Source organism: Chiloscyllium plagiosum, chromosome 7 (genome assembly GCF_004010195.1).
Source record: "Chiloscyllium plagiosum isolate BGI_BamShark_2017 chromosome 7, ASM401019v2, whole genome shotgun sequence".
NCBI classification, from domain to species: Eukaryota; Metazoa; Chordata; class Chondrichthyes; order Orectolobiformes; family Hemiscylliidae; genus Chiloscyllium; species Chiloscyllium plagiosum.
In genome coordinates, this window is record NC_057716.1 from 40065315 (window position 1) to 40081782 (window position 16468).

At 39.5% G+C, this 16468-nt stretch overlaps 1 protein-coding gene across 1 annotated transcript in view; it reads left to right on the forward strand.

Annotated features, from left to right (window-relative positions):
- Positions 1–16468, forward strand: part of pde1a (phosphodiesterase 1A, calmodulin-dependent) — a 520230-nt gene that overhangs the window by 423097 nt on the left and 80665 nt on the right. Inside the window, exon 5 of the mRNA XM_043693462.1 lies at positions 7034–7147. Coding sequence (XP_043549397.1) covers positions 7034–7147 — 114 coding nt within the window. The remainder of the gene's footprint in view (positions 1–7033; positions 7148–16468) is intronic.

Genomic DNA, 16468 nt, shown 5'->3' on the forward strand with positions numbered 1-16468 from the left:
TTCACAATCAAATTCAATTCCCATTAAGTTTCTGCCACTCTTCCTCCAAAATGGCAGATCAAGAAATTTCCAAGGGGCTTACAAATGGTCATTTTTAATATATCGCTATCAAATTCCCATTATACTACTGAGGATTATTCAGAAGATATGCTGTATGAAGTGAATACAAGGTACCTACTGAAGTCAGTTGAAAGGTTGTTGATAAGCAATAAGTATTTAATATAAATCTTAAGAAAATACATGCAACTAGTGGTGGCATTTTATGGTTGTGCAATAATCTTTTGTTTCTTAATGCTGTTTGAAGTATGACATAGAATGTAAGATGTAACACTTGAAATATGACAGTAAAGCAGAATGACGACAATGTACTACATTATTATAGAATTTTCAAAGCAGCAAAATATCCCAAGATATTTCACAGGCCAATTATCAATTAAAATTTAACATCAAGGCATGTGAGGAGGTAATGGACATATTACCAAAACCTTGTCAAAGAGATAGGTTTTAGAGAGTATTCTAAAGGAGGAGAAAGAGGCAGAGAAGAGGAGATAAAGGACACATTCAATTACCCAATATTCCAGCAATGAGAATCAGGTATGTACAAGAGAACAGAATTGGAGGAATGCAAAGACCTTGGAGATTTGGAAGGCAGACGGATATTGCAGAAGCAGGGACAGCTGAGGCTAGGGAAGGATTTGAAAACAAGGATGAGAATTTTGAAACCAAAATGTTGCTAGACTGAGAGCCAATGTAGATGTGAGCACAGAAGTGACAGGCAACGAAGACTTTGTGCAAGTTAAACTATTGACAGAAAAGTTTTTGTATTATTTTACATTTACAGAGAGTGATAAATTAAAAGTGCACATATGGGGTGGAATTTTCTCTGCTTAGCAGAGTCTTGGGTCTTTGGACTTTATGTGGGTCCTCAACTCAATGATCTCTGGATTATGGGCACCTGGGCAAACTTCCCAGAGACAACATATTACTGACCATTTCCAGGAGCTATGTAAATTTAGAATGGTGTGTGGGCAGTGCAGGCAGGATGGGTAATCAGAATTGGGGATAGCCAGCAACTGCACTAGAAAAGGTGAGTACTGCTGATGTAGGTGCAAAACTATAGGAGTCTTTCAAGATGAAACACCTTCTTTGAAGATTTCTTGAATTGTTAAGCATGGCCACTGCTGCTGGGCCCTAAGAGTGTTGAGAAATCCACTTGACAGGATGGAGTGCAGTTGCAGCTATTGTCCTCTTACTCCAGTGGCTCAGGGTGGAGTGTGGGATGGGTTAGAGCAGGTCACCAGGAAGTGTATTCCAGTGGCTCAGGGTGGAGTATGGGATGGGTTAGAGCAGGTCACCAGGAAGTGTATTCCAGTGGCTCATGGTGGACTGTGGGATGGGTTAGAAGGTCATCAGGAAGTGACCTCCTGGCACAAGTCAAGATTTTATCTCAGTGACTGACCCATGCAGTATTGGGAGGATCCCAGTTACATCACCAACTTTTATCTGACTAGCACTTAATTGGTACAATTAACTAGGCAAAAGTGAGGACTGCAAATGCTGGAAACCAGAGTTTAGATCAGAGTGGTGCTGGACATCCGAGGAGCAGGAAAATCGACGTTTCAGGCAAAAGCCCTTCATCAGGAATAGAGGCAGGGAGCCTATCTAATGCTGCTGGGCAGGCAACCAATGCCAAACAGTTCAGGAAGCAACATGTTGGGGAGCAGTTCCAACACAAGGTGTCCTTAATGTTTCTGATGCCTTCTCCAAAGCTGTCTCCATGGGATCAGGAAGATTCCGTCCTGCACTTAACACTTTGACTTTATCAAGTTACATGTTTATTTAAATTTCATGGATTGGAAATTTGTTGGGAATGAATGTTGAATTCTTAAAGAATGAAGTCATCTTCAGATGGTATATCTCCAATAGTCATCTTCAGTAATCCCTTGATTTTATCCATGTCTTCAGATAAGTTTTCAAGTCTCCTGTTATGTTATGTCTTATTTGTAAGACTTGGCCCTAACTGAGCCACTTGTTGGAATTCTGTTGTTTGGCCAAATATGAATGCTCAGTTATCATCCATTACCAACAGAAGAACCTTAGTTATTATTTATTGGTTTAAGAATGTTTTGATTAACTTATTTAGGTGCAATTTAATAACATTTGTTCTATCCTATATGCATTAATATTATTTATTAACTTGTGTTTTAATTTACTTGATAATGTTTCTCTGTTAGAAAACATACAGTTGTAAGAAAACTGCATAGAATGTAACATGTCTTTCTTGACAGCAAGAATATTGGAAAAATTCACCATTAATAGTATTCATAAAGATAATGAAGATGTGAACTTTTACATTAGAATAGACGCACACTTCATTTTGTAATATTTTGTTGTTAAGCATAATAGCTAGCCAGAAAATAAGCTGCATCAAACAGTGCCAGCTCGGTTAAATTGACCCAGTTATCAGATCTGCACTTAAAAGCTTGGATTTGTGCTTTTAACATGAGGTAATCCAGGATTTTACTACAAATCAAGAGCTTCTGCTAAAATTTATCCCTCATACAAAGAATTATGAAGTGATGTCATGGTGTTGTTGCTCGTTTTCTGATGATGGTTGATTGGGAGATAGTTTTGCTGTGGTTTACAATCTCTTAGAATGTAACTGTAGTGTACATCTCAAAGGCATGGAGATTGTTACAATGTCACTTGTGTGTTTAAGCAAACTTGGATCATCCATCACATAAATAGACACATGTGCCTGTCTGTTTAAATAGGTACAGAATTCAATCTAAACTGGCTCTTGATTATTCATCAAATTCTGCAATATCAAAGGAGTTGCCCCTTAAACTCTCCAATGGAACAAAAGAAGTAACTAGCTCCATATGAAGATTTTGTTTTCAGAAGATGAGGAACAATAGAACACTGAGACTATTCGCCTAGTGCCAAAACTTACATAGGATACCCTTTCACCAAGAAACCAGAAATTTTGATGACTATGCATTGTTCTAAGGGCTATGATTACTTTTTAAAAATAATCAGTTGGGCTGCCACCAACAAGGTGCACCCAGGCTAATCTGAGTAGTGCAGAATGAAGCATAGTGTTAAGTATGATAATATTTTGAAATTTAGAAAATGTTTGGCATTGAGTTGCTCACTTCTACCATTATAACTCAGACAACATGAGGTTTAAGAGCCTACTGGATTGCAAATAGCAGATGTGGCTTAATAATGCATCATTTTTGGGCCCTTTCCAATGTCCTGCTCCCACCTCCCCCCAATGTTTCACAAAACTTGCATTCATAATGGCAGCATTGGGAATGCTACAAGATTACACTGCTTATTAAGTCATAGCTTCCATGAAGGAGAAGAAAGGAATTTGATTTATATAAATTCTACAATTCAAAGTTGTTTGCAACCATTGAATTATTGTATTCACTGTTGTTATAAGGGGAATACAGCAGCCAAGATCCCACAAAATCCGTAGCCAGTTAATCTCTTTTTGGTTGAGGGAGGAATATTGGCAAGAATATCCATAGTTCCTAATCTTCAGTGACCCTGTGGGATCCTTAACATCCATCAGAATGACTGGAAAAGACAAATGGGGACTTGTTTTTTGATTTGATTCAAAGGCTGCCACATCTGAAAATCCCTTAGTACTGCTTTGGAGGGCTACCTAAATACATCCGCTAAAGAACTGGGTTGTGGCTTGAATCCATAACCTCTGTCTCAAAGGAAATAACACTAGAAATTGACATCTAACCTGACACTGAATATATTTTCTGGAACCTTTCTCTGTTTAACAAATTATATACAATCAGGCACTCAATTTCTTTTCCAAGGAAAATTTCCTGTTATAGATTCATTCTGCAGACCGCTAATAAATAATCCTGCCACACAAAGCTTATACATCTTCAAACTGAAGTTTGAGGTATAGCAGATCAGTGAACTGGAGGTAGACAACATCGTGTCTAATCAGCTGTCTGTTTTGATTCAGTTTAAGGTGCCAAGTTATTCCAGTTGCTTGGAGCTGGGTTCTTGTTTGTTTCGTAGGCAAGGAAATTCAGTTGCAGCCAAATAGAAAATAATATGTTTTGTCATTATCCTTGCAATAGTGACCTAAGAAAAGGTTGGATAGCAATGACTTAAATGTTCATGATGACAGTGGCAAGAGCTTGACATGTAATGGTGGTACAGAAAAGCAGTGCATTCCTCAATTTCAATAGTCCAACAGAAATGTTTATAGTAGAAGATATGCTGACATCCTTTAATCTCCTCCATGAAATGTACAACATTCCCTTATTAAATTCACAATTGGAGAAGCAGCAAATGCTAGTCTGGACTGTGAATCGTATTTCGGATGGAAGACCCTTTGAAAATGTGCCCAATTTTCATGCCTTTGGATGAGGAAGCATTCAATTATTTAGGAACTAGCTTTGGGGCAGAGAAATTGTGGGAATGTGAACTGACAGCATAAAAATCCCCAAGCAATAGTTCTGGCCGTGAATAGCATGACATGCCATTCTCAAGTACACTACAACAATAAAAATGTCTAATCTTCCCCCTGCCAGTTTCTGTGTATTAACATAACATGCTCTGATGATTTCTGAATAATTAACGTTGTTGAGTTTACAGTAATGGAAAGCCAAATACTTAACAGAACAAAGAAATGTATTTGATTTTTCTCTTTTTTGAAGTGTGTTGTGATAACTTTAGTGTGATTGAAGTTCCCTTCAGAGATTCATAGATCAAAACACCTTGATATAAATCATTATGAACTTGATGGATTAAATCAGAACAACTATAATAGGAGTTAGTGTAGAGGATTAGATTTATTCATACACCTTCTTTAGCACCTCATCGAATTTACATTTACAGCCATGTTCTGCAGTATGGTCAAATTTGCTTTGGATGTCATGATCCTGAATTTAGAAGTATGTGTGTGTCCTGAGCAAGTGTTTGTTGTGAAGTCATCCATTAATACAATTGAAATGGACTGTTAATTGACTATCTTCACAATCAGTTACAGGTGGTAATGAGGGAAGGGGGAGGTATTTCCTGAGACACGAGGGCCAATGAGAGGTCCTACAGTATCAGTCAGTGAGCAACCCCACTGAAAGAGATGGGTGCTGTTGAAGCAGAAAAGTAAGTGTGAGACCAACATTGGAAGCACTTTTGACAAACTGTTGTGAACTTAAACTTAATGAAAGGCACTCAGCATGAACAGGATAGTCAGCCAGATGATTTTTGGGAAACGCAATTAATTTGTAGCTTCAAATTCTACTTTTAATCCCACCTAAATTCCACAAGCTATCTTGTGGCCTCAGGCGACTGACTGTGTGGAGTTTGCATGTTCTCCCTGTGTCTGCGTGGGTTTCCTCCAGGTGCTCCAGTTTCCTCCCACAGTCCAAAGATGTGCAGGTCAGGTGAATTGGCCATGCTAAATTGCCCGTAGTGTTAGGTAAGGAGTAAATGTAGGGGTATGGGTGGGTTGCACTTCGGCGGGTTGGTGTGGACTTGTTGGGCTGAAGGGCCTGTTTCCACACTGTAATGTAATCTAATCTAATCTAATCTTGATAGGCTTTGAGCCCATGCCCCAGAGCTTTGTAGCCTTTGAGTTACTAATCGACAAATACGAGCACTGCACCTCCTTAAACCTATAGATTAAACTAGGATTGTGTTTCCTGGAATTTAGAAGGTTGGGGAATGATTTGATTGAATAGATAGTGTAGGTAGAGAAACTATTTTTACTATTTGGGAATTCTGTGTCTAGGAGGCATAGTCTAAATGGGCGAAAGTGAGGATTGCAGATGCTGGAAATTAGAGTCGAGAATGTGGTGCTGAGAAAGCACAACAGGTCAGACAGCATCGAGGAGCAGGATTCCTGATGAAGGTCTTTTGCCTGAAACTCCTCCTCGGATGCTGCCTGACCTGCTGTGCTTTTCCAGCACCGCACTCTCGACTCTAATCTCCAGCATCTGCAGTCCTCGCTTTGGCATAGTCTAATTGTTAGATCTAGACCTCCTCCAAACAATTGGAAGTTTGGAAACACCTCCACATGTAAAGGGTGGTAGAAGTTTGGAACTCTGTTCCATAAACAACAGTTAATTCCTGGTCAAATGATAATTTTAAATCTGAGACTGATCATTTTTTGTGAACCACAGATGTTAAAGACCATGGGCAAAAACAAAATTGTGGATTTAGGTCACAAATCAGCCATAATATCACTGAGTGACACAGCAAATTGAAGGATATAAATGATCTGTCTCTGTTTCAGTGTTATAGTGAATAGCTTTACTCTGATGACACATTTGTAGAAAGACTCGTGAGTGCAGGCAAGATGTAAAACCACATTTCCAAGCATCTTTATGCCATTAATTGTTTATTTTAGTAATTTTCAGGTAGGCAGTTATCTACCTGAAATATACTGTGTATGACATCATATAATCATATCATGTCACTATGTTAAAAAGAGATTGGCTTTTAAAATAATAGAATTCCCCTAAAACTATTAAGTGTACTGAAATACCACATACACTGTATCAGTTCAAGAAGGCAGCTCATCACCACTCACTGACATTGCCAGTGACCCCAACATGAACAAGTGAAAACATATGAACAAGTGAGTAGGTATATGAATAAGGTATCATTGTCAGACATGGAGCCTTGTCATTACTTCAGGAGGGAAGGTTGTGTCACCACCGCTTGGATCAAGTGTTACCTCAGTCTTTCCAGTTTCAATAACTATCTATATAGTTTTTCTGTAATCTGCCACCTCAATTAAAAGCTTGGCACACAGGTGGGACAGACCAACATTTAAAAGAATTTTAGTGAACATTTTTATTGTATCTTTTCAGGGGACAAACTGAACAATTTTGTCAGAAGTTCAACCCTTTGAAACAAATGTTCTCATTTTGGTGCTTATTTTTAAAGAATCAACATTTAGCATTCACTTGAAATGAGGTATTTTATAAATGGAATATGTAACCTGATATGATAGTTTAAAAAGTTTTAATGCAATATCTTTCTTATTCAGATTAAGATGCCTTGTGAAGCAAATAGAGAAAGGTGAGATTAATGTGACCGACTTAAAGAAAAATATCGAATATGCAGCCTCTGTGTTGGAAGCAGTTTACATTGATGAGACAAGGTGAGTTTCTTTTGTCTTTTAATTGAAAACCCATATGGCACAGTGTGCATTTGATTTATGTATATATATTAAAACACAATTTGTGTACGCATTGATAATTATTGCTAACCTCCTGCTTACAATTCAAAGAAAATTTTTTTTCTATTTGTTTTCTTGTCCTATAGTTTCAAGTAATGTTTTCTGTTTTCTTGCCTATGAATATCAAGAGATTATGCACTCTCATTCTATTTTCTCTTTCCATTTATAACTAATTGATGGAAAGCCAAGTGTGGGATGTGCAATTTGTGTGCTGGATGCCCTGAAGTGGAATATCTCCCTTTTAAATTCCTTTGTGTGCCATTTTAGTGCACCATTTAACATTATTCCATTCAATTCCTGTCTGTGCTATTTTGTTAAACTAATTTAATTAGTCCAACAACTGTATTACCAGGAAGAGTAGCCAGGAATTGCAGCAGTGTGCTATAACATTTTTTGATCTCGTTATTCTGCTAAAGAAATAAATTGTGTAGAACTAATTAAACAGTGCACTAAACCATTTCGAGAAAAAAATACATTATTTGTGTGTCAATATATTAGGACTCATTTTTGCTTTTGCCGTTGATAGAAAATGAGCATTTGTACAAGCTGCTGAGGTTTCTATATAACTGAACTTCAAGCAAAGAAAAATTAGAAGGGGTGTATAACAGATAGCTGATCCAAAACCATCCATTTTCTACAATCATTGAAAGTTAACTCAGCCTATTTTGTCAAAACTCATGATATGTATTGTTCTGCTATGTATTATCAAAAAATGAGTTGCTTATCTCTGAAATTTATGTGGGTAAGATGGTGTAAAAGAACTTTTCACCGCTCTGCTGCACCTGCTAAAATTAGTTCTAGAATTTTCTCAGTCTTGAAGAATTTCTATGTACATATGTATATATCTGGATTGATTGGCAATCAGGCAATGAATTAGCTGCTGATAAGTTTCCCATACCTTCACTGCATGAGAACCCCAAACCAATAGCTTAGTTCTAACCTAGCTACAAGGAAGAGTAGCCAGGAGTTGCAGCAGTGTGCTATAACATTTTTTGATCTCATTGTTCTGCTAAAGAACGTTTACAGACCTGAGGTAAGTAAATCATTAACTTATTTCAGAAACATCTTAGTATACACTCATCTAGTCACAAAACTGCAAGAAAGAACACAATCATATAACATTTGCAATAAAGTACAGTCTCATGGGCATAGCATACAGTGACATTTGGTAGGACTCTTCTTCAGAACTGGAGACTCAAACAGTTAACTTTTTTTTTCTCTCCACAGATGCAGTCAGACCTGCTGAGTTTCTCCAGCATTCAGTGTGTTTGTTTCAGATTTCTAATATCTGGAGTATTTTGCCCTTATACAATAAGACTTAACCCCTTAAAATACGTTGTGTCCAAAGCTGCTGATTCTACTCATTGTAATACACCATCCCCCACTTCTCTAATTACAATTTCAATTTTAAAGGGACTTCCATTGTGGCAGTTTCACTAGTCTAACATGTTCTCAGCATCTTTAGAGGTTTTTGGGAATTTACATCCTCTATATAGTCTCTCAGACTGTTGGGCAGAAGAATTAACAGAAGACTTTAGCTCAGCATTCAGTCTGTCATCTGGAGCTCTTGGACAATACATCATCATTGGTCTATTTGACGGGGTTGGACTTTGCGGCCATTAGCTTCTGTCTAAAACCTTGTGCATGCCCAGTACCATTTTTGGTTCAAATGAGGTAGTACTGCAGATGCAAAACCAAACTGACTGTGTGGTTGGAGATCTGGCACGCTGTGTGCTTTGTGACATTTGGCACCGATTTCTATCTTACTGGAATAGCACTCATTCTGTTTCTCCCTTGTTTCAAATATACATCTTGTACAAGCAGCATGAATGTTGTGGGAGAGTCGAGAGTTGAGTTTTAGGTTTTCTTCCCACAAAGAATTTGCATTGAGCTAAGTCATTTGGGAATGGAGCAATAACTCAAGTGCAAATTGAATGTCATTGTTTTCTTCAGCAAGGCTTTCACTACACACACTTCTCTTCCAGTTTCAGCATTAACTTGAGGCTATCTTGGAGAGCTAGAGGACAAACCTCATATGATGTTGTGAGTTCTTTAATGTATTCGTTGGAAAACTCTGGTCCATTGTCTGAAATTACAAGATGTAAAATTCCATGTGTTGCAAGTACTCCTTCACTGATTCAAGACTATGACTCTGCAGTTGCTTGACTTCTATGTATCTTGAGTAGTAGATTACCACCATCAGGATATTATAATTTAAGTGTTCACAGTCATCCATCCAAAGACTTCTTCATGGTCTTGATGGAAAGAAAAATTATATGAACTGTTACTTTGTCTCCTGACAATGAATTCCATGAGTAATAAAATTTAATGTCATCTCTTCTAATGATTTTGAGAGTCCTGGAACCAAACAGAATATTTTACTCCAGCTCAACTTCCTGCGATATCCAAACGCCCCTGCTGTAATCATTGCATCAAGTCTTAGAGACTGTCAGAAAGATCAATCCCTTGGCTTAAATGAGTAAATCATTCACTACACAGAGGTATCCTTTATTTTTGTAATATTGTCTGAGAATGGGAATTTGTGGCATGTACGCTAGCCAACATTTGACGCAGTATTCTCTGACATGAATAGATTTTTCATCAGCTTTCTATGCATCTGTGGTTTCAATCAGTAACTGGATTGTTACTGGTGGAGTTGTACTTGTTATTAATGTAAAGGTTTCCAACTCTTCAATAGAATCCATGTCTCCATAGTCAAGGTTTTCCACAGGGACATTTAACTAAGAGCTGCAGTAGTCTGCTGTTTCTCTCAACGAGGATATCAGTACTCCAGCAGTTTCTGCTTTGATTTTTAGTTTTGACACAGAAACGCTCTCTGTATCATTACTACCGTCTCTTTCATGGATCTTGCTAACTTTTGAGGATTTTTGGCTTTCTCTGTGCAAGCTTCTAAATGTGATAAAGAGTGTAAAGTAATACTACTTTCTGCAAAAGTGAGATGAGCCGTCTTTTGCAAAATTATTTTCACCTCTTTTTTTTTTTTCTATAACATCAATATCAGTTAGTTGGGCAGTTCACGCATGCTTTTCCTGTCTGCTGTATTTTTACGCAGCCATCATTCTGCTTTTAAGTGCAACACTTCACCGCATTTTTAGGATACGATTCTCTACATCACCGCAAATCATCAATAACGTTTGCTTTCTGACCTCAGCTCATCTGCTCAATTGAATTGCCCTTATAAATGTTAAATAATCTCTTCATGCCACATGGCCAGATAATGCCTCATCTGAGACTCTGACAACAACTCTGCCTTGGATACACTCTTCTTTTAGACTGTCTCATTGGAACTATGAGTTGACATGTCCCAAGGTTGCCAGTGAAATAGTTGATGCACTGGTTTTAATTTTCCAAAACTCATCAGATTCAGGAAAGATTCCTTGAGATTGGAAAATAGCTGATGTAACTCCTGTATTCAAAAGAGTAAGGAGCAGAAAACAGGAAGCTACAGGTCAGCTTAATATTTGTCACAGGAGAAATGTTATTAAAGATGTTATAACAGAGCACTTAGATAAATTTAGGGTAATCAGGCAGAACCAACATGTGTTTTGTCAAATGGAAATTATGTTTAACAGATTTATTGAAGCTCTTTGAAGAAGTAACTTGTACTGTAGATAAAGAGGAACCAGTGGATGTGGTTAAGGGTGCTTAGATTTCCAGAAGATATTTGATAAGATGCTACATCAAAGGTTACTGCGGAAATAATAGCTCACAGTCTAGGGGATAACATATTGGCATAGATGGAAGATGGACTGGCTAAGAGGTCTTTCTCAGGCTGATGTCACTAGTGGTGTGTCACAAGAATCAGTGTTGGGGCCTCAACTAGTGTAATAGAGTCATAGAGATGTACAGCACTGAAACAGACCCTTCGGACCAACCTGTCCACGCCGACCAGATATCCCAACCCAATCTAGTCCCACCTGCCAGCACCCGGCCTATATTCCTCCAAACCCTTCCTGTTCATAAACCCATCCAGCTGCCTTTTAAATGTTGCAATTATACGGACCTCCGCCAATTCCTCTGGCAGCCCATTCCATGCACGCATCACCCTCTGCGTGAAAACGTTGCCCCTTAGGTCTCTTTTATATCTTTCCCCTCTCACCCTACACCCTTGCCCTCTATTTCGGAACTCCCCCATCCCAGGGAAAAGACCTTGTCTATTTACCCTATCCATGCCCCTCATGATTTTATAAACCTCTATGTAGGCCCCAGCCTATTCAGCCTTTCCCTATCACTCAAATATTTCAACCTGGACAATATGCTTGTAAATCTTTTCTGAACCCTTTCAAGTTTCACAACATCCTTCCAAGAGGAAGGAGACCAAAATTGCACACAATACTCCAACACTGGCCTAACCAATGTCCTGTACAGCCGCAACATGACCTCCCAAATCTTGTACTCAATATTCTGACCAATAAAGGAAAGCATACCAAATGCCTTCTTCACTCTCCTATCTACCTGCAAACTTACTAACTATATACCTCTTATGCTCACATCCAAATCATTGATATGAATGATGAAATGTAGTGGACGCAGCACTGATCCCTGTGGCACTCCACTGGTCACAGGCCTCCAGTCTGAAAAACAACCCTCCACCACCACCCTTTCTCTTCTACCTTTAAGCCAGTTCTGTATCCAAATGGCTAGTTCTCCCTGTATTCCATGAGATCTAACCTTGCTAACCTTCCTCTCATGGGGAACCTTGTTGAACGCTTTACTGAAGTCCATATAGATCACATCTACTGCTCTGCCCTCATCAATCCTTTTGGGTACATCTTCAAAAAACTCAATCAAGTTTATGAGACATGACTTCCCACGCACAAAGCCATGCTGACTATCGCTAATCAGTCCTTGCCTTTCCAAATGCATGCACATCCTGTCCCTCAGGATTCCCTCCAACAACTTACCCACCACCGACGTCAGGCTCACCGGTCTATAGTTCCCTGGGTTGTCTTTATCCTCTTCTTAAACTGTGGCACCACGTTAGCCAACCTCCAGTCTTCCGGCACCTCACCTGTGACTATCGATGATACAAATATCTCAGCAAGAGGGACAGCAATCACTTCCCAAGCTTCCCACAGAATTCTAGGGTACACCTGATCAGGTCCTGGGAATTAATCCACTTTTACGTGTTTCAAGACATCCAGCACTCTGTAAGATGTCACCATCTATTTCCCTACATTCTTTTTTTCTTCCATGTCCTTTTCCACAGTAAACACCGATTCAAAATACTTGTTTAATATCTCACCTATTTCATGTGGTTCCACACAAAAGTCGCCTTGCTGGTCTTTGAGGGGTCCTATTCTCTCTCTGGTTACCCTTTTTTCCCTTTGAATTATCCTTAACTCTATCTGCCAAAGCTATCTCATGTCCCCTTTTTGCCCTCCTGATATCCCTCTTAAGTATATTGCTTTTATATTGATTTAAGGATTCACTCGATCTATCCTGTCTATACCTGACATATGCTTCCTCCTTTTTCTTAACCAAGCCCTCAATATCTTAAGTCATCCAGCATTTCCTATACCTACCAGCCTTTCCTTTCACCCTAACAGGAATATAATGTCTCTGGACTCTCGTAATCTCATTTCTGTCGGCTTCCAATTTTGCATCCGTCTCTACGAACATCTGCCCCCAATCAGCTTTTGAAAGTTCTTGCCTGATACCATCAAAATTGGCCTTTCTCCAATTTAGAACTTCAACTTTTAGATCTGGTCTATCCTTTTCCATCACTGTTTTAAAACTAATAGAATTATGGTCGCTGGCTCTAAAGTGCTCCCCCACTGAACCTCAGTCACCTGCCCTTTCTTATTTCCCAAGAGTAGGTCAAGTTTTGCACTTTCTCTAGTAGGTACATCCACATACTGAATCAGAAAATTGTCTTGTACACACTTAACAAATTCCTCTCCATCTAAACCCTTAACACACTGGCAATCCCAGTCTATGTTTGGAAAGTTAAAATCCACGACCATAACTAACTTATTATTCTTACAGATAACTGAGATCTCCTTCCAAATTTGTTTCTCAATTTCTGTCTGATTATTAGGGGGTCTATATTATAATCCCAATAAGGTGATCATCCCTTTCTTGTTTTCCAGTTCCACCTAAGTAACTTCCCTGGAGGAATTTCCAGGAATATCCTCCCTCAGCACAGCTGTAATACTATCCCTTATCAAAGATGCCAATCCCCCTCCTCTCTTGCTCTCCTTCTATCCTTCCTGTAGCATTTGTATCCTGGAACATTAAGCTGCCATTCCTGTCCATCCCTGAGCCACATCTTTGTAATTGCTATGATAGCCCAGTCCCATGTTCCTAACCATACCCTGAGTTCATCTGCCTTCCCTGTTAGGCCTCTTGCATTGAAATAAATGCAGTTTAATTTATCAGTCCTACCTTGTTCTCTGCTTTGTACCTGCCTGCCCTGACTGTTTGACCTGCTTGTTTTCTCAAGTATACCAGTGTCAGATTGATCTCTTGTACAGGTCACGTCTACCCCAAAAGAGATTCCAATGATCCAAAAATGTGAATCCTACTGCCATACACCAGTTCCTCAGTCATGCATTCATCTCTTCTATCCTCCTATTACCTGCCCTCACTAGCTTGCCGCATCGGGAGTAATCCAGATATTACTACTCTCTATATTCTCCCTTCAGAATCTCATCCTTTTCCCTTCCTTTGTCGTCGGTTCCAATGTATACAATCACTTTCTGCTGGGTCCTCTTCCCCCTTGAGAACATTCTACACCCTCTCTGAGACATTCCTGATCCTGGCACCACTTACAATTTATATAAATGATGTGGATGAAGGGTTCAAAGATCATAGAATTATACAGCACAGAAAAAAAGCCCTTTGGCTCACTATGCCTATGCTGACCAAAGTACACTAATCCCATCAAGTACTCAACCAGATACTTCTTAATAGCTAAATGTGTTGTTGATACAAGGATAGGTAGGAAAGTGACTTGTGAAGAGAACATTTGGGGCAGCTCAGTGGTTAGCACCGCTGCCTCATCGTGCCAGGGAACTGTGTTTGATTCCTGCCTTGGGCGACTGTATGGAGTTTGCACATTTTCCCCGTGTCTGCGTGGATTTCCTCCGGGTGCTTCGGTTTTCTCCCACATTCCAAAGATGTGCAGGCCAGGTGATTCGGCCATGCTAAATTGCCCATAGTATTAAGTGTATTAGTCGGAGTAAATGGGTCTGGATGGGTTCTCTTTGGAGGGTTGGTGTGGACTTGTTTGGCTGAAGAGCCCGACTCCACACTGTAGGACATCTAATCTAATCTACAAAAAAACATATGGAGCTCAAAATGTGAAGTAGATCAGTTAAGTGACTGGGCAAAGATTTGGCAAACGGAGTACAATGTAAGAGAGTGTAAATTGTCCATTTTGGCAAAAAGAATCTACAGCACAAGTTACTACTTCAAAGAGCTTCAATAAATTGGTTAAACATAATTTCCATCTGGACTGAGAGGTTGCAAAGCTCTGATGTTCCGAAAGATCTGAGTTGCATGAATCACAGAAGGTTAGTATTGCAGGTACAGCAATTAAACAGGAAAGCTAATAAAATGGTATGATTTATTGAGAGGGGAATTGAATACAAAAGTAGGGAGATTATGCTTCAGTTCTACAGGGCATTGGTGAGACCACATCAGGAGTATTCTGCACAGTGTTGGTCACTAGATTTAATGCATAAGAATTATTTCAGAGAAGCTTTACTAAACTAAAACCTGGATTAAGTCAATTGCATTATAAGAAAGACTCAACAGGTTTGGCCAGTATTTTCTGGAGTTTAAAAGACATAACTTAATTGAAAATATGACAGGATTCATCGATGGTCAAAGGGCCTCTTCTGCGCTGTATTTTACTGTTTCCTCTTGTGGGAGAATCTAGAAACTAAAGCTCATAGTTTTAAAAAAAGGGGCTTCCACTTCAAACATTTCTTTTCTTGAAAGGTTATCAGTCTTTGAAATTCCCTTACTCAAGACTCATTGGTCTAGAATTTTTGAATATTTTTAAGGCAGAGATGGATTCCTGATTACCAAAGGGATGAAAGATTATTGGAATATACAGGAATGTAGAGTTCAGGTTAAAATCAGATCAGCGATGATCGTATTGAATAGCAGAGCAGGGTTGAAGGGCTGAATGACCTTTTCTTGTTTGCATGTTTGTAAGTCTGTACAGATCATTGATAAAAGTATCAACACTTTCCCCACGTCACTGAGTACACTTGTTAAATTTAGCCCATGAGACAATGTTATTTTTTCGCAGATTGATGTAGGCATGAGTGTCATATCAGTTGCTCATACTTTCTTTGTTGACCCTGTCCCTGGCTAGGATACTGGCTGCATAGCTATCCACTGAGTACAACAGTGCACTGACCTGTTTACTGCTTGGCTTCACCATGAATCTAAATACAACATGCTACCTGGCCAATTCAGCTATGTAGGAATATATTACTGCAGATGTTGGAATCTGTACTGATCTCAACAAATGCTGGAGATCACAACAGGTCAGACAGCATCCATGGAGAGAGAGAGCTAGCTAACATTTTAAATCTAGATAACGCTTCATCAGAGCTGAAGTAAAGTGTGGACAGGACAGCATTAATACTCTAGGTTGGGCTAGGGGGAGGGTTACTGGGGGTAGTGGATGTAGGGTGCCGGTGCAGAAAAGATGTTAATAGTTCAGATTAAGTGATCGGAATGTGAGAATGGCAGACCAATGGTGTATCTCCTGCCAGACTTGAACAAACAATGTGGGAGGGGGGGAGGGGAAGGACATGATAAGCTAAAACAAAGAAATCTTCACAACTTGAAGGTGTTGAACTCAATACAGAGGAACCTTGATTGTCAAGGTTGGGGCTGGTGTTGGATGGGGTTGGGGGCGCGGACAGGGGCGGTGTTGGATGGCATTGGATAGGTGGGCAGGGTTGGGGGCCAGGCAGGGGCGGTGTTGGATGGGGTTGGGGGACGGGGTTGGGAAGTGGGTGGCGGGGCGGAGGCTCGCACACGGTGTGCTGTTGTCTCGTCTCCTGAACAGGGAGTGGACTTAACAGAAAACTCCAAGCCCCAGAGGAAAGGCATTGAATCAATTAACCAAATAATCAATTATCCGAACGAAATAGTGCTCCCCCATTTCGTTCGAATAATCGAAGTTCCTCTGTATTAAGTCCAGAAGGCAATAAAGTGCCTCGTCTGAAGATGAGATGTCATATCTCCAGTTTGCGT